The 22,599-nt window shown below is 60.2% G+C and overlaps 3 protein-coding genes across 6 annotated transcripts; all 3 read right to left on the bottom strand.

Annotated features, from left to right (window-relative positions):
• Nucleotides 1-80: 80 nt before the first annotated feature.
• On the bottom strand, nt 81-2,440 carry JMJD8 (jumonji domain containing 8). 4 transcript variants are annotated; one of them, XM_065645307.1, is made up of 9 exons: nt 2,353-2,440; nt 1,728-1,811; nt 1,495-1,543; nt 1,308-1,404; nt 1,135-1,203; nt 927-1,046; nt 769-836; nt 481-615; nt 81-355 (listed from the first exon to the last, which is right to left on the bottom strand). In XM_065645307.1, the coding sequence occupies exons 1-9, from the start codon at nt 2,394-2,396 to the stop codon at nt 209-211; spliced, it is 813 nt and encodes a 270-aa protein (XP_065501379.1). In that variant the 5' UTR covers nt 2,397-2,440; the 3' UTR covers nt 81-208. The 4 variants fall into 4 exon arrangements, with proteins under 4 accessions (XP_065501379.1, XP_065501376.1, XP_065501378.1 ...); XM_065645304.1 differs by lacking the exon at nt 2,353-2,440 and adding an exon at nt 1,912-2,115; XM_065645306.1 differs by lacking the exon at nt 2,353-2,440 and adding an exon at nt 1,912-2,115 and having other exon boundaries at nt 81-332.
• Nucleotides 2,418-8,502, bottom strand: WDR24 (WD repeat domain 24). Its single transcript, XM_065645299.1, has 9 exons — nt 7,802-8,502; nt 7,312-7,489; nt 5,812-6,487; nt 5,371-5,486; nt 4,158-4,279; nt 3,732-3,836; nt 3,302-3,639; nt 2,727-2,911; nt 2,418-2,586 (listed from the first exon to the last, which is right to left on the bottom strand). Exons 1-9 carry the CDS (start codon nt 8,280-8,282, stop codon nt 2,418-2,420), a joined length of 2,370 nt encoding a protein of 789 aa, XP_065501371.1. The 5' UTR covers nt 8,283-8,502.
• A 3,441-nt stretch (nt 8,503-11,943) lies between these two features.
• On the bottom strand, nt 11,944-15,305 carry FBXL16 (F-box and leucine rich repeat protein 16). Its single transcript, XM_065645302.1, has 5 exons — nt 14,610-15,305; nt 13,289-13,797; nt 12,948-13,032; nt 12,562-12,625; nt 11,944-12,092 (listed from the first exon to the last, which is right to left on the bottom strand). The coding sequence occupies exons 1-5, from the start codon at nt 15,303-15,305 to the stop codon at nt 11,944-11,946; spliced, it is 1,503 nt and encodes a 500-aa protein (XP_065501374.1).
• Nucleotides 15,306-22,599: the final 7,294 nt, after the last annotated feature.

The raw sequence follows: 22,599 nt of genomic DNA, 5'->3' as shown, positions 1-22,599 counted from the left end.
CGCCCGTGTGGTCTGGGGCTCACCCCTGCCTGCGCCCCCGTGTCGGCAGAGATGTAGCAACACAGGAGGAGCTATGGCAGAACAACTTTAATCCAAGGGGGAGGGAAAAGACCAGTAAAAACCAGAATGTCTTCAGGGACTTGGTCCTGACACCAGTAGTTGAGTAGCTGGTGGCAGAAGCCAGCGCTGCCGCCCCAGCTCGTTGTCATCACGACCAAGATGACAGCAGTGTGTCCTCAGGTGTCCTTACTCTACCCCAGGAAGGTGGAGATGAAGACGCTGGTGTCAAGGTTGAGCGTGGCGTGCCACCAACGGTCAGGGAAGTACAGGACCTGCCAGGGAGAGGTTCCATGGGCTGCTGGGGTGTTACCCTGCCTCCTCCCACAGCTCCCAGGGGTGCTGGCAGGGCTTCGTGGGTATCCCCTCCACTCTCCCGATGGGAGGCAGGGTGACGCGCGAGCTGGCCGGGGCTGGGCTCACCTCCCCAGGGCGGACGGTGCACTCCAGTGGGCGCTCAGCCGGCGGCAGCGCCGGGTACGTGTGGTGGAGCCAGGCCAGTGTCGTCTCGTTGGGGTGGAAGTGGGGTGTTTTATCCGGCGGGTACAGAAACCAGCGCTGGAAGACACCAGGGGAGGGGGAACACACCCCCATTTCCCCTCCAGCCCCTCAGGCTCAGCCTCCAGAGGGCTTCCCCATGTTCAAGAGATGCCTGCTGGGGGTCTTTCCCCCTTGTCGATACTTCCCCCACCCCCAGGGCTTGATTTTCACCTTCCTGCCAAAGATCACCTCGGAGTAACCGGGGCCGTGCCAGTGAAAGGGAACACCGGAGCCAGAGCCTATGGCAGGAGGGGGATGTCAGTGCTGGAGTGATCACCCCATCCCAACCTGGGGCTGCCCACACCTCCAGCTGCCTCCCCAGCACCCACCTGCGATCCCAAAGCTGTAGGCAGGGCTGGTGCCCGGAATGCGGAAGGCGGGGGGCACATACTGCTGGAAGAGGGGGCCCCACTCAGTGAAGTTGTTGTCTCCGAAGAAGTAGAGGGTGTCTGGGGGGTGGGGGGAGATGAGGAGGATGAGGCTGGTGGGGGGGGAGGTTGTGGGTGCTGGCTGCGGAGAGCAGGACTCGCTACCCACCGCTGCCCAGCTGGGCTGGATCCTGCGGCTTCAGCAGCTGCTCCACATACTCCCGGAAGGGCATGTCCACTGCAGGCAGGGCAGAGCTGCAGGGGGGGCCACACCGGTACCCCCGGGCAGGCCCTGCCCGCTGTGGGGGGGGCTGCAGGGAGTGGCCCCCGCCCCCCGCTCACCTTTGCGGTAGGAGTAGGTGTTAGCCGTGCTGAGCCGCACGGGGCGGGCCCCAAAAGCTGCCAGCAGCTTCTCCCGGGTGCAGAGGGCACGGAAGGCCTAGGGCAGGGGGGCACGTTGGGGCCGGGATGCTGCCCCGCAGCCCCGGGGTTACTCCTCAGCCGCCCCGCTCCCCGTCCCGGTACTCACCGAGTTGTCCGTGACCCCGCGGAGGATGACTGGCCGGGAGAAGGCGAACCTGGAGGAGAGCATCGCACCGGCCTCGGCCCCAAGGCCCCCCCGCCTCCCCCGGGGCCTGGCCCTCCAACCCACCTAGACCCCGGGGTCCGTCCCTGGTCGCCTGCCCGGGGCACCAACGCCTGCCCTCGGCCCTCCCGTTCCCCCGCCCCGGGACCCTCTCTCGGGGCAGCGGCCGCCCGTACCGCTGCATGAAGAGGGAGTAGGTGAGGGAGGCGTCGGCCCGCTCCACTGTGCACCGCTCCTCCTCCGGCACCGTGCCCGCCAGCCTGCAACGGGAGGCTCCCATCGGCACCGGGACCAGCTCCTGCACCGGGACCGGCTCCTGCACCGGGACCGGCCCGGCCCTGCCCGTCCCCCCGCCCTTACCAGCCGCCGTCCCAGGCCCAGGCCAGCGGCAGCAGCAGCAAGAGCAGCCGCCGCGCCGCCGCCATGTGGAGCGGGACCAGCGCCGGTACCGGCGCCGCGGCGGACCACGCTTCCCGGCAAGCACCGCGGCCCGCGCTGGCGCCGCGCACTGCCATTGGCTGGCTTGGCTACGGATCCCGGCGGGGGCCATACCTTAAAGGGGCCACGCCTTAAAGGGGCCACGCCTTAAAGGGGCCAAGCGGGAAAGTGGGGCCCACCGCCTCCCTCGGCGCGACAGGCCCCGAGCTCCCCCCGGGGCCCCGAGTCTGGCCCGGGGGCCGCTGCAGCCACGGGAAGCAAAGGCAAGCGGCACGGCTCTGTTCAGCTGCTCCATTTCATTTTAATCCAGTACAAAAAGTGCTGGGCTGGGAGCAGGAGCACACACAGCCCCTATTTACACACCAATAAATACAGGAGGGAGCTGCGGGCAGAGGGCTGCCCGCCATCTGCCCTGGCCGGCAAGGGGCTCAGGTGTACTCGCAGAGGTGGCCGCAGCCAGCGGGGCAGTGGGAGCTGGTCTCCAGCCATTTCATGATATGCTGGAGGTGGCCACCGTGGCTGCAGCCTTGGCACCAGACGAAGAGCCCCTTCACCACGTGGTGACAGACGGCACACATGCTGGCACACTGCCGACACCTGCACCGGGGAGAAGGGAACGAGCATGAGAAACCTGGGGGGCAATAGGAGGGGAAGAGGGGGCACCAACCCCTTCCTCCTGCAGCCCCTCTGGGACTGCCACTGGTGATAAGAGCATAGCCCCTCTTCCCCGCCCTCACCTGTCGCAGATCCAGCCCCTGTTGCTCATGGGCCGCTTGCAGTTGCTGCAGTTGACGTGGAGGGTGGTGGAGGCCTGGTTGAGGCAGTTGATGGCTCGGCACGTGCTCAGCTTGATCACCTCATTGGAGATGTTCCAGAGCTGGAAGCGCTGCAGCAGGTCAATGTAGGACGTGTACCAGTGTTCCTGGGGACGGTCGCGGACAGCTGAGCCCTGACATCCCCCAGAAGTACCCCCCTCTGTCCCCAAGGCAACATCCCTGCAGTGAGGGAACTGCTCTGCAGGGATGTGGAAGAGGTGTCCTTCCCCAGATCAACAGGACAAGGCCACTTCCCCACCCTGGCCCTGCAGACAAGCTGGGTACCAGGGGTCCTGGAGCAGCCCCGCAAGGTTAGAGCAGACCTGGCCAGGGCTGGAGGACAGAACTGCCCAGAGCCCAGGCAGGATCTCATCACTTTGGGATACACCACACCTGAGTCCCACTGAGGGGTCCTGCTGCATCTCATGGGGTTGAACCCAGCCCTGAAGGGAGGGTTCAGGTCCTACTCAGCCAGCAAGGGGCTTCCCGGGGTCTACCTGGGTCTGCTCATCTATCTCCTTGCGGATGCGGTCTCCCAGCACGATGAGGACAGACACGGCCGTCTGCACATCCCCTTGCTCGGCGTAGAAGAGGAGCGTGTCCCGCACAATGGGATTGAAGAAGTCAGAGGGCAGGCGGTTCTCGTAGAGCGAGTGGGAGATGGAGATGAGGGAGAAGGACTCCACAGGCGTCAGTGACACTGTCTCAGCCTCATTGCCGCTGACGTGAGGGGAATCAGCCTTGTCTTGCAGGTGGTCCAAGGCTGATGGGTTGTCCACAATTTCATGGCGCAGGGGGAAGGCTTCTTGGGGAAGGCTGTATTCCTGCTCCTCAGCTGCAAGGAGAGATTCCAAATGAGAAGGGAGGAGAAAATCCAGCCACGTGTCTGGGACAGGCAACACCTCCCAGCACCAGCTGTGAACTCACTGTGCGGGTTCTCATGGTCCATCATATACAGGTCATCTTCATCCGCTTCCACGTCTCCCAGCAAATAGTCAGCAGGGACATCGCTGCCTTCTGTCTCCTCATTGTCTGCATGCCCAGGGAGAGAGAAATCAGCTCATCCACATCCCGTGTCCTGCCCCAGCATGCCAGGCTGTGCCCGAGCCAGACATCTCAGCTCCCCACTGCAGTCATGTTCCTGGCACCTGCAGCCCCCACCGTGGAGGGCACAGGAGAAAACTGTCCTTTTGCAACTCCTCAGGGCTCAGTGTGCTTCACCTGGGGGCTGCAAAAAGTCCAATCACCCCAATTTACAGGATAAATTTACTGCTTTATCCCATATCAAGGCCATTTACAGCTGAGGAGGGAAGACCTGCGGGACTGGGACTGTGCCTGTTCCAGAAACATTACCCTCGTTGTTGATCAGGGTGGAGGAAGAATCCATGAGGATGTTTTCTGAGCGGCTTTCTCCTTTGCTGCGGTCCAGTCTCGACTCACTACCCAGCCCAGAGGGAATGTCCTTCAGGTTAAAGCTGGGAAAGAAGCCACTTGCTCAATGTAAGAGTCTCAGAAGTTTACAGCTTCCATCCCAGCCAGCAAACAGCCTGGATATAGGTCTCCAGCTGCAATTTGACCGGTGAAACACAAGACATGGCTTTTTCCCTGAGAGCACAGAAGTCAATTGTCCCCACTTTGTAACTTAAGAAAAAGAATAAAGACACATTGCAATTGTTAAGACAGCCCTTTCTCCAAGCTCTGTGCATGCACTGAAAAAGGATTTCGGAGCTGAGCATAGACTCTTGACTCCAGCTCTTAACACTTCCCTTCACCTCAGAGGTAGTTAAACAGAAGCTGCCTTGCTACAAGTTGCTTTGCTGTTTGTTATGCATCGCCATTCTCAGGCTTCACCGAGATGGAAAAGGAAGGGAACGGGGTTGAAGCAGAGCTGAGCTCTTCAGCTTGCTGCCTGTGGCGTTTGAGCCAGTGACAGACAGCAACTCACCTGGCTGCAGAGCTCGGTCAACAAGAGTGTTTTGTTTGATGCTATTTGAGTCTTTGCCACTCACCCTGGGAACCTGGCCCTGCAAGGTCTGATAGCTAATTTAGAGTCCTCACCTCTCACTTTCATGCGTCATTGAGAAGAGGAAAAACAAGTTTTCCTGCTTCATCAGCCCACGACAGGGCTCTCCATGCCAGCAAGCCGAGCTGGGCTGTCCTCTCCCTTTGAAAGGCAGAAGACGACCTCTCCACACCAGCAGCTCTGGCTCCGGTGGCAAAACAGGTTCTCCAGCCCCAGTCCTTGGTCACTATCACTAATTAAATAACTGCAAAGATGGTACCACCCCCACATCCCACCACAGCTTCGAACTTTGTTTCGAGGAGGGAAGAGAGCAGGACACAAGGCTGTATGCCTCAAGGCCAGGCTGGCCACTTGCTTTTCACACCCACATGGAAAATGGCTGCGTTCAAATGAAGCCAACTTGCAAACCACCGTGGCCTGAGGCCAGGGGAGAGCCGTCCCTGCTCCTGCCCCATGACCCCAGCCCAGCCAAGGAGCTGTCTCTGCACTCGACCTCATGGAGCCACCCCCACCATTGTGTTGCTCGGCTCCATCACCCCATACCTGTTCATGAGTGGGAGGGCGGTGCTGCCTTTCCCCAGGCTGTGGTTCAGGTTGGTGGATGACACGATGCCAACGCTGGAATAGATAATTCGCAGCATCGTCCACGTTTGAGCCACCTGTGTGAGAGATAGTTGTGGTCAGACCTTGCCAGGCTAAAAACCAGGCCCTGTGCCTGACTGCAAATCCTCATCATCAGCTGATCTAGAGAGCTGGGCAGCCTCTCAGGGGAGTCAAGTTTCTGGGGAAAAATCTGCACTCGCTGTGGGAAATAGCAGTTTGGGTTTGGTGCCAGCTGGAGATAACACCTTCTGGGGACAGCCAGAGGGCACAGGCAGACAGGGAGCTGCCACCCAGTGAGGGTGGCGGGCCTCATCCTGACAGCACCTTTCAACCTTGGTGCCAGCCCAGGGCCGCGCTGGGAGTCTCCAGCCCGGATCTCACCTGGTTGCGGTCCAAGCCCTTGGCCACCTTGGCGTTGTGGTCGCAGAGCTCGGCCAGGGGCCTGCCGGCCAGCGCGTACTGCTTGGCAGTGTGCACAAACCAGTCCATGCTGCCGCTCTCCACGTCCGTCTCGAAGACGCTGAGGGCGCTGGAGGAGGAGATGTACTCAAACTGCTCTGTGGGGTCTAGCTTGCGCTTGAAGAAGATGGGGTGACGCCGGTCCCCGATGTAGGGTTTGCGGTTGGAGTCGGAGGAGATGAGGCTCTCCTTGGCAGCGAAGGCCAGGTCTCCGTAGAGGCTGTAGCACAGCCCCTCAGGGTTGGCCCGGTCGATGGGCTGGCTGGCGTCCTTGAAGATGTGCTGGTAGAGGGTGCTGTCCTTGGAACCCGACAGGAGGAAATAGGGGTCATGGAGGTGACGCCACACGATGCCCGTGGTGACGTCCTTGTGCTCCTCGAACATGGCGGAGGGGATGAAGGGACGCCGCACGTCCCAGACATAGATGTTGTGGTCCACCATCATTGAGCAGGTAGCGATGTGGTGCTTGCACTCCGGTCGCCACTTCACCCGGGCCACCGAGGCGATGGTCTGCACACAGTAAATCTCCTTCGCCCGTGTGGTGTTCATGTCCCACACCTTCACCATCTTATCCCGGCCGCCCGTTGCCAGCCAGCCCCTGGGCAAAGGATGGAGAAAGATGGTGAGACACCAGCTTGGGCCAGAATCTCTGCCCATTCACCTCTCCTCTCCTGCTCCAGCACAGATGTGACCACATCGATGCCACGGAGAAGCAGCCGGGCTGCAATCACATCCTCCCACGTGCTACCCTAATACCCCAACTCTCCAATAACCAGGTCAGGCAACACCTCACCTTCCTGCTCCCATTTAAGGCCTTGCGTCTTTAAAGCCACGCTCATCTGAACAATTCCCAGCCAGACCAGTTCCCTCTGCCTCTGGTTTCCACTTGCCAGGGACACAGAGAAGGAAAAAGGCCAGTTTGAACATATTTCTGTGCCTCTCTAAGCTTGTCAGGAGTTACAGCACTGCCTGGCAGGGAGTGAGGAGGGACCCACACACCACAACAACTGTTTCCATGCACAGCCCAACCGCTCCAGGTGAAAGACATGAGGGAAATGTGATCAAACACAAGCCACGTCCCACAGCAGCTGCACAGTGTCTGTTCCTGAGCTTGGCACCAGAGCAAGAGGCTGCTCTGACACAGGGTCAAGACAGCAGCTTGCTGTATCCCACCAGTAGCAATCCAGTGCTTCAGGATCCCCTGACTTGCCAAAAAACAAAACCAAAAAACCCCAAAACAGCCCCAAATCCTCAAAGTAATAACTGCTCCCACCTTCCAGCAATGGCCCAGTCCCTGACACAAGAGGCCAGGGTATCAGAAACCCTGCTTTCCCCTTCTGAAAAATGCCCCAACCCTGTTTTCAGGGCCTCCGTCGTCTCTGCCAAGGCCGGGTGACTAGTGGGGCCCAGCCCCACACACACCTGTCCTCTGGGTGCCAGTCACAGCAGAAGACAGGCCCGTTGTGGGCCGTGAACATCCTCTCATAGCGGTCCGGCCGGCGGATGTCCCACAGCTGCACATTCCCATTTTCAAAGGTGGCAGCGAAGGTGAAGTAGTCCCGGATGCTGAACTGGACATCACGCACGCTCTCCGACTGGCCTGAACAGGGACAGAAGTTGAGATTTGGTGAGACAGAACTCCAGAAAAGCTAAAAACCCCACTAGAAGAGGCATGGAGGTCACCAGCCCAGAGAGAAAGGGAAACTGGGAGCGATGCGGCTACCTCCCACCTCCTGTGCAGACCCAGGCCACTGTCAAGTGGCGAAAAAAAGCACCAAAATGCTTCTCAGCTCCTGCCCTGCCTACTTTGGACATCATGCCCTGAGCAAACCCTCCTTCACGGCATAGAGAAAGGCCAAAACCCTCTGCCTCTCATCAGCATAGAGGGGCAAGAAATAGCCCGTGTTCGTACCAGAGAAGGTGCTGACAGAATCCTTCTTGCGCAGGTCAAAGCATTTCATGTAACCATCCTGGGAGCCGCTGAGGAGCATGTAGACCTCGGTGGGGTGGAAGCAGACCTTATTGACAGTGCGTTTGTGCTCAGTGAAGAGCTGGTCTTGCTTGTTGCGAGACGGCTTGCCCAGGTTCCAGGTGACGACCACGCCATTGGTGGCGGCGGTGGCCAACAGGTTCTCGTCCATCTGGTGCCATACCACGTCCGCACAGCTGAAGTTCAAGGAGGGTTTGCGGCCAACACGGAGATTCAGCTTCTCCACAAACTGGTCCTCCTCGATGGAGTAGATTTTGAAGATGTTGCGGCCGGCCACCACCACCTGGGCAGCATCGCGGCACACGCTGATAGCATTGGCAGGGGCATCCAGGTGGCAGAACATGGTCCGTCCCGTGAGGGTGTTGCCCCCCAGGGCAGTGGTGACCCTGGCCATTTTCTCCATGGCTGTTCTCGGGGCACACTGACCTCTCCGGGAACTGGCTCGGAGGCTCGTGTCCCCGCAGGCTGCATTCACGCTTGTGTGGCCGCCCTGCTCCACCTCAGCCAGAGCTGGGAACAGACAGGCTTGGCTCCCACAGCTCCTGGCAGGCCCAGGTGGCTTTGACTGCAGCTTTTTCGTGGCCACATCAAGGGGCTGCAGAGGCGAGAGGCTACAGCCCGGTTGCTACCTGCAGGGAGATACAACCCCACACTGGGCTTCTCCCTCTAACGTAACTCCCTCTTAGGGAGTTCTTGTAAACCTCTTCTGGGTTTCTTGTTCCCTTCTCAGTTCAGCTGCCTGAGATGCTCCGCTGATGAGAGCGGCTGTTGGTGGTGCTACAGGAGGCCGACTACAGCAACGTGGACTGAGGTGAGCAGCGTCTCCAGCACCAGGCCACAGTCATCTCCGTGGGGCACTCCCAGTGCCCGGAGCCCCTGCAAGCACAGGCGGGGTTCACTCTGCTTCTCTAGCAGGCGAGGGGCAGCAGCTTCCCCTGCTAGGCAGAAGAGCAGCTCATCCCAACCCTGTCCCAGGCCAGGGTGCCAGGGGGGCTACTCCGGAGGAACCCCGGGACTAGCCAGGCTGCCTGGGGGTTGCAGGCTCTCTGGGGCACCCACAGGACGGCTCCTCCGAGCCAGGCCCTCCCGTTCCTGCACCCTTCCCCCGCCAGCAGCCCCAGCGCCCCTCACACCCCACACTCCCCCACCGCAGGACCCGCTCCTGACCCATAGCGCCTCCTCAGGGTCCCCTCAGCCCCCCAGGGCCCCCTCAGGGCTCGCTCCCGCCCCTCACATCCCACAGTCCCCCCACCTCCGTGCCCACTCCTGGCCTGCAGAGCCTCCTCAAGGCCCCCTCAGGGATCCCTCCTGCCCCTCAGGCCCTCCTCCACTGCCGCGGTACCGTACCCGCCGCCTGCGCAGCCCCGCCGGCAGCCCGGGCCCAGCAGGCCCCGCCGGCCGCCGCCACGGAAACGGCCGATAAGCCCCGCCCCTTCTTCGCCACTCTCCGCCCCGTTCCGCCGCCGGGACACGAACACCCCGCCCCCTCCCCTGTTCCTGAAGCAGCCCCACCCCCGGAACAAGGACCCGCCCCCGGGAGGCCCCGCCCCTGAGTCAGACCCCGCCCCTGAGTCAGACCCCGCCCCCCGAGTCAGACCCCGCCCCTGAGTCAGACCCCGCCCCCGAGTCAGACCCCGCCCCTGAGTCAGACCCCGCCCCCCGAGTCAGACCCCGCCCCTGAGTCAGACCCCGTCCCCCGAGTCAGACCCCGCCCCTGAGTCAGACCCCGCCCCCCGAGTAAGACCCCGCCCCTGAGTCAGACCCCGCCCCCCGAGTAAGACCCCGCCCCTGAGTCAGACCCCGCCCCTGAGTCAGACCCCGCCCCCGGCACAGAGCGAGGAGGTTGGGGCGCGGCGGCGGGGTGCGCTCGGGGGACGGGGGTAAATGGAGGTGTCAGGGGGATACGAGGTGCATCGTGGGGTGCCGTGGAGATGTGAGGTGCACTGTAGGGGAGAATGCAGGGAGAAAATGAGGATGTTAGGGGGGAATATGGAGTGAATTGGGGTCGGGGGTGTCGGGGGTACATAGGGTGTGAGGGGATGTGATGGAGAAAATGGGGGTGTCAGGAGGATATGAGGTGCATGGAGGAGGTGCCGGAAAGATCTGGGGTGCACTAGTGGGGAGAGGGTGCAGGGGTAAAATGGGGGTGTAAGTGGGATATGGGGTGTATTGGGGGTACAGGGATGCACTAGGGGGATATGAGGGTGCACTGAGGTGTGGGGCTGCCTGGGGGATTGGGGGTACCGCAGGGGGTGGGGGTGCACTGGGGTTTAGGGGTACACGGGAAGGTGGCTATACAGGGAGATACAGAACTGCACTGGGGGGTGAGGGTGCACTGGGGAGGTATGGGGGTGCACTGCTGTGGAGGGTGTGGAAGGGATAGGGGGAGACCCCAGCTCTGGGGCTGTGGCTGTGCTGGGGCTGCCCACGTGACATAGAACTGTGGGGGTGCGCAGGGCTGATGGCACCCCCAGGGCCTGCTGCCGTCACCACAAGGGTGGAGGGACCCTCGTGTGCCACTGCCCTGCCTGTCCTCTGCCCCTGGCCAGATGCCTCAGCTCCCGTGTGCAGCTCGTGGAAGCATGCTGGTGGGTTTGGAGGTGCAGGCAGCCCCCCACCCTGGCTGCCGCTATGTCAGGGTGCTCTGTACCCCAGCAATGCCACCCTGTCCTGCAGCCCTGCTGGCTCCTGGTTCACCATAAACCCCCTTCCAGGGCCACAAGGGTCCTCATGCCATTTTGGGGCCAGAAAGGCATATTTTGGACAAAGGAGGGCATGGAGGCAGTGGGTGGTGCAGCAGTTCCTTCCTGGCCAGTACAAAGGCAAAACAAACTGAAAGCTTGTCCATGTCCATATCCATGCCCATGCCCGTGTCCGTGCACATGTCCACGCCCGTGCTCCTCCTGGGGCTGTGTGGGCAGCTGGTGTGGCAGCGGGAGATGCCCTGGGGATGGCCACCAAGCCCCCTCCCACGCCGGGTCCCCTCAGGCACCCCAGGACCATGCCCAGCTCAGCCCAGCCTGGGAGGTCCCCCTGGTCCCTGCTTGATGCTGGCATCAAGGCGATGGCTTTCCAGCTAGAAGAGTGGTGGCAGTCGCAGCGTGTCCTAGGGTGCCACCTCCCGATTTTGCTCTGTGCCCCTGGGGTGCCCATGGTGGCTCAGACCTGGGTTTGGTCCCCGGGGACATCCCATCCCAGCCGGACAGGTCGCTCCTGGGCATCGGCATCCCGCGGGAGGCAGCATCGCCCCACCGACCCCACGTAAACCAGGATGCCACGGGGTCCCTGGGGCGAGGGGGATGCTTGCCAGGAGAGCCCGGCTCCTGGGGCAGGATCTGGCTGGGGCAAAGCTGTATGTATGCAGGGGCCAGGTGGGGGCTGTAACTTGTCACCATCCCCTTTTGGGCACCCCGGAACCTGCCGTACCATGAGACTGAAGCAAGCGAGCATGCGAGGGTGGCAGGCGGAGAAAAACATCGTATTCACCAGGAGAAAGCACTGGGCTCCCCAAGGGCAGGGCCGGGGGCTCAGAGGGACACGCAACACGGTGGGGAGCGGCTCAGTGGCCCACTCCTGGGGTGTGAGGGGACCCATTCAGCCTCTGCCACCATCCACGGGTGCCAAAAGTAAGCATCCTCCTCTTTCCCATCCCCAGGAGCATACTTCAGTCCCCAGGAGCATCCTTGGTGTTGGGGCCTTGTGCCCACTTGGCACCAGTGTGGGGGAGTAGGATGAGGCCGTCACCTTCCCACTTTGTGTTTCCGTGATGCCTGTTCATCTGTCTGGAAGGCGTTGGCAGAACACTGAGAAGAGGACGGGCGATGGTGTTGGTGTGGGGGCAATTTACAGGGAACCCAGGGGGGCTCTGGCGAGGGGTGACGCCATCCCCCGTCTTCCCCCAGAGCCCCGTGTCCCTCAGAGGCATCGATGCAGAGGGTGTCCAGGGTCAGTTGTAATCAACGGCGTCTTTTGCATCCCTCCCAATAGACGGAAAGAAATGGGGTGAGCATGTCAGATGGGGCGGCGGCGGGGTGGGCGTGGGAGCAGGGGGGCTGGCTCCAGCACTACTCAATCACCATGCAGCATGGGAGGTGCTGGGAGAAGTACTTGAAGAGCTCTGGGGTGGCCCCGGGGCAGTTGGTGAGCTCCAGCTCCTCCAGCTCCTGCAGCTGCACCAGCCCTGACAGTCCCGTGGTGGTCAGCAAGGGGCAGCCTGCAAGAAGATGGGGCACACTGTCACCCCAAAACACCAGCACTCCAGAAAACAGCATCCAAAAAAACCCTAGCATCCCGAAACACAAGCAGCCAAAATGACCAGCACTCCAAAAAACAGTACCCAAAACCACTAGCATCCTCCTCCCAAAATAAAAAAGCCAGCATCCCCAAAAAACAGCACCCCAAAGCACCAGCATCCCAAACACATCACCATCCCAAAAGAACAGCACCTGAAAAAACTAGCACCCCAAAAACCCCAGCACCCCAAGAGCCCAGCCATGGACCCACTCCCGGGGAGCTGGGCTGGGTGTGGGTGCCTGGGTGACTGGGGGGTGGTGCAGGAGTTGTGCCATGTTGGGGAGGGGGGTGCTGGCTGTCCCCCAGGCTCTCCCTGTCCCCACGCTCAGTCTCTCCCCATCCCTGTGGGGACCCAGCTGCTCCATCCCGGGGTTCAAGGTGGGGCTCACCGGCCAGCGAGAGGAGGCGCAGGCTGCCCATGCTCAGGAGATGCTTCAGGCCAAAATCCTGCACCTGGAACACAAAAAACAGTGGGGGGGGGGGGTGTCAGGGAGGGGCTCAGCATCGCTGGTGCAGGGTGCTGGGGCACGGAGCAGGGTCAGGGGGGTGGGTGCTGGGGCAGGGGCAGGGTGCCTGGGCAAGGTGCCAGGGCTGAGTCCTTCTGAGCTCACAGGAGCACCCCATCCCTTCTTTGCTTCCCCAAAACAAGTCCAAGGGCTCCAGCTGGCCTGGGGTGTCCACTCTGAGCTCATGGCCTGTCTCCAGGGAGGTGGCAGCCACTGTGCCCTCCCTGCCATGTCTGCTGGGATGGGCACGGCTGTGATCCCCCACCTACCTGGCAGCACCAGCGCAGGTAGAGGCTCCGCAGGGACGACATGGTGGACAGGTAGCTGAGGCCGGTGTCGGTGATCCGCACGCACCTGCCAGGGACATGAGTGTTAGAGATGGCTGGGAGTGGGGCACCCATGGGTGGCCCCAGGCTGTGGCACTGATGCTGCACCCACTGCCTCCAGCTCAGCTCAGCAGGTCATGGCATGGCATGATGTGGCATAGCTTGGCACGGTGGGGCATGGCATGGCATAGCATGGCTCAGCATGGCACAGCATGCCTTGGCACAGCTCATTGTGGCTCATTATGGCTCAGCATGGCACAGCATGGCTCAGCATGGCCCTATACCTGTCGAGCACCAGCTCCTCCAGCTTGTGCAGGTCGCAGGCGATGTACTCCAGGGCCATGTCCGTGATACGAGGGCACCAGGAGAGGTCGAGGCTGCGCAGCTTCCGTAGATTCTCGGCCACCAGCTCCACACCATCATCTGTCACCTTGGAGCAGCCCGAGAGGCTGAGGACGCTCAGGTTGGGCAGGCTGTGGACCATGTTGACCACGCCGTGGTTGGTGATCTCCCAGCAGGAGTTGAGGCGGAGGGTGTGGGTGGTGTAGCCTTGCTTGGCAGTGAAGTAGGCGAGCGCCGTGTCTGTTACATGGTAAGCTTGCAGGTTGAGCTCGGTGAGGTTGGGCAGGAGCTGCGAGATGGCGGCGATGGCGTCGTCGGCCACGTTGATGCAGTCACTGACGCTCAGCGCCGTGATGCGCGCGTTGAGGCTGGACCACAGCCCAGCCTCCGTGAAGTCGTTGCAGCCCGACAGCTCCAGCCGCACCACACCCTGCATCTGCTCCAGCATCACCTGCCAAGGGGCAGGGGGTCAGGGCATGGTGGACACTGCTGCCCATCTCACACACCCCCACACCCCACCCCAGCTCCCTCTGAGCCCACTGGGGTTCTTCCTGCTGCCCCCAGCCCTGCAGGGGTCCAACCTTCTCCCTAGGACCCCCCCAGGGTTGGAGCAGTGCCCCATTCTAGGACGCACCAGTGTCCACAGGAGAACGGGATGGAACAGGCAGGGACCCCTGGCCACTGTTCCTGCTCTGTACCGGGTGCTGTTGGTGGGGACAGGATTAATTCCCACCCCCAGCCTGGACGCTGGTCAGGAAGGATGTGGCTGTAGCTGGTGCTATGTTTGTCCATTGCATGGGGTAGGGGACCTTGGCGGTGACCATTCCTAGCCCCGTGCAGGACCATGAGTTGTCCCATCTCTATCTGATCCGCAGTCCCCTTGCTGGGGAACAGCCAGCCAAGAAGGGATGTCCTTGTCCTCTGAGCCCTGCTCACCACCCAGCCACGTGACCACCTTGCCTGGCTTTGCCTTCCTGGCAGCATCCGCAGGCAGTATCCTAAGGCAGCAGGGACGAAGCCCCCTGGCAGCATCCTCAACCCTGCCTGGGAGGGCAGCACAGGCTGCAGCCTGTTCCGCTGCCTAGATCACAGGCATGGACTCCTGACGCTGCCCGCATCTGTAGGATGGCCACACTGCCTGTCTGCTACTTGCCTGTGGCCAGTGAAAGCTCTGCCTGCCTGTGTGTGTGTCCCCAGGACCACGGGAAGGACCCACCATTGCCACATCTCCTCCACCCCAACCACCTCACCAAAGTCACCTACCTCCAACCCCGCATCTGTGATGGTCGACCTCTTAAGGCTCATGGCCTTGACCCCCTTCTTGGAGAGAGGGTAGTTGTCAATGAACTCACAAATGTCCAGGTCAGAGACGCCCACGAGGCAGAAGCCATCGAAGCCACGGATGGCAAAGCCCTGCAGGCTGACAAACTCCTTCTCACCGCTGGGCAGGATGTTGTAGAGCTCTTTGGTGTGCAGAACAGGTGTCAAGCCCACCCAGAACTTGGGTTGGTAGAGCACCCGCCGCCACGCCTTGCATACCTGTGCCAGCACGCACTTCTCACACGCTGAAAAGTACCAGAACAAGCGGTTGAGGATCTTCTCATCCACTGCCAGCTGCCTTTCTGAGGGCGAGCCAGGCAGCCGCTCCGGTGAGGGCTGCTCCGAGCCTTCGCTCGTGTTCAGTCCCACCAAAGAAGGGCCGGGAGGAGAGGAGACGCTAGCCAGAGCGGCCAAGGAGAGTGGGGAGGCCAGGCTGGGGATGGGCAGGTCGCTGCGGTGGGCTAAGGCCGGGCTGAGGATGGCAGGCACGGAGGAAGGCTGGCACAGGCGGTTTTTCATGGCGGGGGTGCCTTTGGTGATGCTGGCAGAGCCGAGGCCGTTGGGTTGTGTGGGGATCTTCACCAGTCCATTGCGGGGCAAACATGGGGGCTTGGTGTCACCGTTTCTCGGGTTCGACATCTTCCACAGGTCTCTCTGCAACATAAGGGTGTGGGATGAGGGGCTGCTGGTCTGGCAGGGAGAGCAGGCAAGGAGGGTGGGCAGGGAGGGTGTGCAGGGTTAGGGGATGTTGTGGCATGGGTGGGCAGGGAGACCTGGCGGTCTCTGGGCAGGGAGCAGGGTGGCACAGGGGAGACGGTGGTGCAGGGCTGGTGGGGACAACCACAGAGGGGACCTGCCCAGGGCACAGAGTGGAGTCTTCCAAGGGGCTGTGTGGCCCTGGTGTCCCTTGTGATGGGAGATGGATGGGGATTTGTCCCTGGATGTTCACATCCCTCTCTGAACCCGGGATCCAGCCACTGATGGAAGACGGAGCAGGATCACAGAATCGTAGAATCACAGAATGGTTTGGTTCAAAGCTCATCTAGTCCAAACCCTGCCATGAGCAGGGACATCTTCACCCAGATCAGGCTGCTCCGAGCCCCATCCAGCCCAGCCTGGGATGTCTCTGGGGATGGGGCATTCACCACCTCTCTGGGCAACCTGGGCCAGTGTTTCACCACCCTCACTGTAAAAAATTTCTTCCTCATGTCTGGCCTGGATCCCCCCTCTCTTAGTTTAAAACCAACACCCTTGTCCTATAGCAACATGCCCTGCTAAAAAGTCTGTCCCCATCTTTCTGACCAGCCCCTTTTAAGCACTGAAAAGCCACAATCAGGTGCCCCTGGAGCCTTTTTTTCTCCAGGCTGAACAACCCCAATGCTCTCAGCCCTTCCCCATGGCAGAGGTGTTCCAGCCTCTGATTGTTTTTGTGGCAGGGAGAGGAGGCAGTAGTGGCAGAGCTGAGCTGCCTTTGCTTGCCGTGCCAGCCATGCGCTCGGCAGCGATCCATGCCAGCTGGGAGCCTCGCAGCAGCCGGGCAGCACCCAGGCAAATCAGGTTGATAAATATTTCAGTGGCAGTGAGGACAGCTTTCCAACAGCCCCGCCACACCCTGCCATCCATTATTCAAAGCATTTCCCTCTATAAATACAGAGGTGAATAATTGATGGGGGCTTGGCCCCCCCTCCTGCCCCAGCCAGTGCCTGGCGCGGGGCCCTGCCCGTGTGCTGCCTGTCCTGCCTGTACCCTGCTTGCCAGCGCTGTGCCAAGTAGCTGAGTCTGTGGCTGGAGGGCACTGGGAACCTGGCAGGCCCTGGGGACGCAGCAAGGAGCTGGAGCCTGGAGAAGCAACTTGCAGCCCAGGGACAGGGTCCTCGAACCCTTAGGGGCAGCTGGCACATCCATCCGGCAGTGGCTGATGGGACCTGAGGACCCTCTCTATTGCTGTCTCTCCCCCTGACCCAAGATAAAGCGAGGAAAATATTTTAGCTGCTTGAACTGGAACAGAGAGGCCAGGCCCATGTGGGGGCACCAAGGGAGGAGGATCCCCACCCGTGATGCTCATGGCTCAGGTCCACAGGGCTCTGATGATGCTCCATGCAGCCTGAGGGGGGATTGCTGCCAAGGCGGGTGCAACCTAGATCTCCCGCTGCCCCCAGCCCATCATTTCCACCCTCACAGCATCCCCAGGCCTTGTCCAGCCCTCTTGGAGCAGCCACAGAGGAGAGCAGCCACCCTAAAAGCACCATGTAAGAGCCCAAGAGGACAGGCAGCTGCCAGCAGCACAGCTGGCAAGCCCCACAGGGTGCATGGCATGTGACATCTCCTGGGGATGCCCTCCCTGGCACAGCAGGGCCACGGGATAGGGCTGGTGGGAGCTGATGAAACCTCTCCCATGGTGTAAATGGCAGCATTGTGGAGGTGTCTGCAGACAGCCCTGCCCAGTGGCAGCGGCACTACGAGAGCCCAGTCTCTGGGGATGAGCCCAGCCCTGTGCAGACAGTCTGGCGCCACTCCCTGCTCAGATGCAGCCTCTGCTGCCTCTGCTCATGACAGAGGAGCTGGGCCTCTGGTGTTTGGATATGTGTTAAACTCACTGGAAAGCAGGAGAAAAGGATGAGAAAGAAGGAAGAAACTTAAAACCAGTGGCTCAGTGCTTGGCAGCAATTAGGGAAGTAAACACAACATGCACCAGGGTGTCTACCACAGCCACACAGCACAAATCCAAATAGATAATTACCAGGCAGCACGGAAAGGCTGTTGCTCTGGTGTGGAGCCCATAGCCAGACCTGTTCGGCATGCTGGCTGTCCCCAGGGAGAGGGCAGGTGGTGGCAGAGGGGCAGTCCTGGGCCTCAAGAGCCCAAGGGGACAGTCACGGGAGGAGACAGATGCTGACAAGTCACTGATTGAAATGCAGCCAGTGAGAAGTGTTGGCAATGGTTACAACCAGCTCAGACCTCGGCTGGTTCCCAAGGCTGGGCTTGGGGGGTGCTGAGCAGATTCAGTAGCTTTTCCAGTCCTGCCTTGGAAAGCTGAGCCAGATCCCCCTTGCCCCAGGCGCTGAGGCTGCTTGTCTGGCTGACAGAAATCCCAAACCATGAATGAGCTGGGAAATCACTTCAAATAGAAAGACGGTCAGAGTTTCTGGCCTTCTGGTCACAGGCAGGCTCAGGTGAGGCCAGGCAGTCAGGCTGGCTGTATGCAGCTGCATCTCTCTAGGGAAATGGGCAGGGAATGATTTGTGGGTTCCTACCACTCCAAAAAGAGCAGGACTGTGCCTGGGGAAAGGACACCAGCCTGAAGAGGGTGGGCAGGGGGAACAGACTGGGGAGGAGAGTGGGTCTGACAGCCACTCTGTCCCATCTCTAGCACTGTGGGGCAGCGCTGGGATCTGCCCTCCACTGCTACTGGAAAGCACCCACCTGCAGCCAAGCAGCCTCTCAGGCTCCTGTGGCCCAGGGCCAAGGCCACGTCACTCCGATGGACAGTGTGAACACTGCAGCCCCTGGAGATCAGAGCTGCTGTATGCTGGGATGCTCAGTGAACACTCTGGCCTGTGCCAGGCCCTCCCTCCAGCCCACGGAGACACCAGAGGGACAGGGAGATATGAAGCCATCTGCCTTGGAGGTGTCAGTACAGAGCCCTTACGATGTTCCAGCAGATCCATGAGCACCTCCATATGCTTTTTGGTCACCCCAAAGCAGCAGAAGAGCAGAGGTCTGGTCTTTCCTCGTCACCCTGTCATCTCACTGTTTGCAGACTGTGTGATGGGCCAACCACAAGGACATCAGAAGGAGAGTTCAGTGCTTGGAATGACCATTCTCACTCTAGGACCCCGCAGGGAGGGCCCAGCTTCACACCCCCTGCTCTGCTCTCACAGGCCACATCTCACAAGGGAAGTGTCTGCCAGCAGTGGAGTGCCAGCTCCCAATCCACAGTGGGAGTAAACCTGACAAAAGCAAAGGGCAAAGTCTTTTAGTCTCCTGAATTCACTCCAGGGTGCACATTTCACAGGAAACATCATTGCCAGAGAAGTCATTCATGAGGGTTTTGTCATCCACAATCAACGATGATGCAGTGGTGGGGGGCGGATTTGACGCAGAAAGAGAGAAGAAAGAAGAGGGTCTAAGAGTCTGTCACTACAAACATTGCACTCGTGATGAAGGTGCTGGGGATAATAGGATGAAAGCTGCCAGGAAGAGAGAGCTTGTCCAAGCAGTTGGAGAGTTTACCATCTCCGTGTGATGGTGAAGAGGGATGAAGGTCTCAAGAGACAGTCAAGATGATCAGCCATCCTGTTAGTGACACTTCCGTGTGGGTGTTCACTAGGACACCCCAGGCAGTGGCGGATAAGACGTACTGGATCAGACTGTCATCCTGCTGTGGCTGGACTCGAGGGTGAGCTCTGGACCAGCCAGGCTTGGAGCCTACCGAGGGCGCTGGGTCAGCGTGGCTCGGAGACCACTGAGGCCTCAGACTGACCAGGCCTGGGAGCCACCGGGGCCCTGGTCATGCTCACCGGCAGGCCCGTTCAGCACCGCGGACAGCGGTCCGTTCAGCACCGCGGACAGCGCCCGGCCCCGCACCTTTCTCAGGGCCACGTCACTCCACAGGTCGCCCCGCAAACGTGCCCCTGCGGGGCCCCCTGCCTCAGCCGCCACTGCAAGGATCCACTATTGCCCCGACAGATCCCTGTGAGGATCCACAATTACCCCGCCAGGTCCCCATGAGATCCTACTGTTACTCCATCAGCTCCCTGTGAGGATCCACCATTATCCCACCAGGTCCCTGTAAGGATGTGCTATTGACCACCAGGTCCCTGTAAGGATGTGCTATTGACCACCAGGCCCCCATGAGATTCTACTACTACCCCCCCGGCTCCCTGAAAGGATCCACTGTTGCCCCACCAAGTCCTTATGAGGATCCACTATTGCCCCACCAGATCCCTGCAAGGATCCACTATTGCCCCACCAGGTCCCTGCAGTCCCTCCTTCTGTCTCGCTAACCTGCCATGAAGCCCTGTTATTGCCCCGCCAGTATCCAAGGCTGCTGCAAAATTATTTCTGTAGAGCTACTGCTTCAGTGACAGTGTGCTGCTTGGCAGCAGGCAGCCATCGCTCACGGTTTCCTGAACACACACACACACACACACATAAACAGACACACACACATACATGCACACCCAGACACACATGGACACACACACAACCACCCTGCCAGAGCCCCAGGAGGTGGTGGATGCATCTTGCGTGTGTTTTGGTGTTCAGCTGTACATATACATGCACATATACACACACAAACAGAGATAAGCACATGCACACACACACACACAGAGGGTTGCATCAGCTGAATTCATTAGCCCATCTATTTTTACTAATGCAGCAAATCAAGTTGCTCTACAGGCAGAGAAAACACACCCGAGACATAGTGCCGTGGCAGAGCACACAGCCAAGGCTTTTGCCCAGCACTCCTGAGGGTAATGGCTCCCTGGGACTCCCTCAGCTCTACACAACATTCCCAACCAGCAGCAATGCCAGACAGGCTCTTGCTGACCAAAGCACATGGTAGTCATAAAGATATCTCACCGTATAAATTGCCTCCCCCGGCAGCGCTCAGTGGTGTGCGAGCTGCCTCCTGCTCTGATCCCATTAGGTCAGACCACTGCCCATGCTGTGAGCAGTCAGAGGGGTCTGTGATCACTGGGCTCTAAGGCCAGGTCCCCTCAGAGGCCTTGGATCACCCCAGCAATGCAGAGGAGCCACAGAAGGCCCTAGAGGAGCTGTTGGCTCCCCCAGAGATGGAGGGGCAGCAGTTGTGTTTGGGTACAAGCTGCCTGTCCATGTGCATGTGTGTGTGTGCACATCGATAGCACTCTCAGGCTCAGCACTCACACAAGTCAGCTGGGCGAGAGGCTCAGAGCACAGCTCCAAACTCAGTGCTACATATTCGCCTGCTGCACAAGCCAGGAATTTGTGGTGTAGAAGGGCATTACTGCTCTGCCTGGTCCCAGAGATCTGTCCTTTTTGTGAGGAGAGCCAGGAAACTCCTTCCTGAGATTACACTGAGAGCTCCTTGGGAGACTGAGAGCTGGAAGAAGCTGTCCTGCTCCCTTGCTGCCTCCTAATGACACCAAAGAGCTTGTTCTACCTTGCGGTGGACAAAGAGGCTCAGGAGGAACTGGGAAAACAACTGGTTTTAGTCCCATTCCTGCTGGTTGCCACTCAGTGTTGGGCTGGCTGGTAAATCCATCACTGGGACTCAGGCTGCTCCTGGCCAGGCAGTGGAGCCATCATGATAGGGAGTCCCCAGCACAGCTCTCCCTCAGGCCCTGCAGCCTTTCCAAACAGCAAGACTTGGGGCTGGGCTATGTCAGGCATGCCCAGTCAGCCCAGGGAGCAGGGGAAACATCTGGATGAGGTGTCAAAGCCAAGCTCTGCTCTGTTCCTCACCACCTTTTACTTATCTGAGAGAATAGTTCATATCCAGGAGCAGCAGGAGACACCGGACCCTCAGTGCGGTGCAGTGGTACGGAAGAGGCAGAGCTCCAGCCCCTCAGGCATCACCATGAAAAATTTCCTCACAACAGGCAGCAGGGCCCCCTTCAGCTGCTGCAAGCCCTTCCCACAGCAGCGCTTATCTTTTCTGCTAAGACCCAAATCTCCCAAAGACATCAAGCCCTGGCCTTCCTCCTTATCCCAGGCAGCCCCATGTTCCCAGGGTGGGAACCCCCATCCAAGATGAGCATGGGATGCACAAAGCAAGGCAGAGTTGGACCACAATGTGCTGCCCTGGGCCCATCTCATCCAGCCTCCTCAGGAGGTCCCAGCCCTCATCCTCATGGGAGGATGCTCATGCTTCAGCCAACCTTCTACCCTGCTCCCCCCTCAACTGCGGTGAGGGGAAGAGGGAGCAGCTCCTCTTACGCCGGCTCCTGCCTGGCCTGGCCTGCCCTTACTGCAAGCCCAGCCAGAGCCCAACCAATGGCTCAGCACGTTACAGCCCTTCTCATCACCCCTCTTGGGCCCAGGAAGGGCTGGACAAAAACGCAAGACAAGGAGTAGGAGCCAGGAGACCATGGCCCATGGCTGCCCCTGAGCCCTCTACGCACTGACGTGCTCCTTGGGTACTGCTGGGTCTTGAGCCTCTTCTTCAAACCCCTTCATCCCTTCAGACATAGCAGCAGCCACGTGAACAGTGATGCCCCTTTGCCCCTGGGCACAGGGATCCGGACAGGAGCCCAGGTTGGGGTGAGGCAGGCAAATGCCTGCCCATCATGGGGGTCATTGGTGCCAGACTCCTGTGACTCCGGGACAGGCAGGCAGTGGTCAGCTGTGGGACTCCTTGCTGCAGGAGTTGTGGGTGCTAAATGCCAACACTGGCTCCAAAAAGCCTTTAGATGCATCCTGGAAGCAAAGGCACCGGTCTCATCCTGCTCCCAGGGCAGTCCCTGACCACCTGCTTCCCCCAGCTAGGACGGAGGCACAGGTCACACCTCCAGCGAGGAAAAATCCTGGAGATAAGGCTTCTGCTTACCTGCCCTCTCCCAAAACACTCCCTGTCAGCCCTGGCCCCCTTCTTTGCACCACCAGCCCTGGAGCACTCGGCAAACATAATCAGTTCCCCTGGTGGGTGGGCAGAGGTTTGATGGGGGTGGGATGCTGCTGAAGGAGCCCCACTCACCTGCGCACCCCATCCTGCTCCCTCCCACACCATCAGCACCCACTCACCACCCGAATCCCTTTTCTCTCTCAAGGAGCTGCTCCATCCGTGCAAACCCTGGTGAGCAGCAACAGACCATGACCCGCAGCTGGGGGCCAGGAGGGCACCTGCTCTGGCTCGTGGATAGGGTAACTGAGGCACAGGGAGGATGTCGTGGCTTTGCCATGGAGTTGCCAGAGTCTGAGCCAGGCAGATCTTAAACCCACAAAGTGT

Source organism: Caloenas nicobarica, chromosome 14, assembly GCF_036013445.1.
Source record: "Caloenas nicobarica isolate bCalNic1 chromosome 14, bCalNic1.hap1, whole genome shotgun sequence".
In the NCBI taxonomy this organism is placed as follows: domain Eukaryota; kingdom Metazoa; phylum Chordata; class Aves; order Columbiformes; family Columbidae; genus Caloenas; species Caloenas nicobarica.
The sequence above is the reverse complement of the archived record's forward strand: the minus strand, read 5'-3'. Positions and strand labels throughout refer to the sequence as shown.

Coding starts and splice junctions, on each gene's coding strand:
- JMJD8 (XM_065645304.1), bottom strand. CDS start 2,066: ATGGCAGTGCGCGGCGCCAGCGCGGGCCGCGGTGCTTGCCGGGAAGCG. Junction 1,204..1,307: donor CACCTACTCCTACCGCAAAG/GTGAGCGGGGGG, acceptor CCCTGCCTGCAG/TGGACATGCCCTTCCGGGAG. Junction 1,047..1,134: donor TCCAGCCCAGCTGGGCAGCG/GTGGGTAGCGAG, acceptor CCCACCCCCCAG/ACACCCTCTACTTCTTCGGA.
- WDR24 (XM_065645299.1), bottom strand. CDS start 8,282: ATGGAGAAAATGGCCAGGGTCACCACTGCCCTGGGGGGCAACACCCTC. Junction 3,837..4,157: donor CACCCTGATCAACAACGAGG/GTAATGTTTCTG, acceptor CTGGGCATGCAG/ACAATGAGGAGACAGAAGGC. Junction 2,587..2,726: donor AGGGGCTGGATCTGCGACAG/GTGAGGGCGGGG, acceptor TCCCCGGTGCAG/GTGTCGGCAGTGTGCCAGCA.
- FBXL16 (XM_065645302.1), bottom strand. CDS start 15,305: ATGTCGAACCCGAGAAACGGTGACACCAAGCCCCCATGTTTGCCCCGC. Junction 12,626..12,947: donor ACCTGCGCTGGTGCTGCCAG/GTAGGTGGGGGA, acceptor TTTGTGTTCCAG/GTGCAGGATTTTGGCCTGAA. Junction 12,093..12,561: donor GCGCCTCCTCTCGCTGGCCG/GTGAGCCCCACC, acceptor ATCTTCTTGCAG/GCTGCCCCTTGCTGACCACC.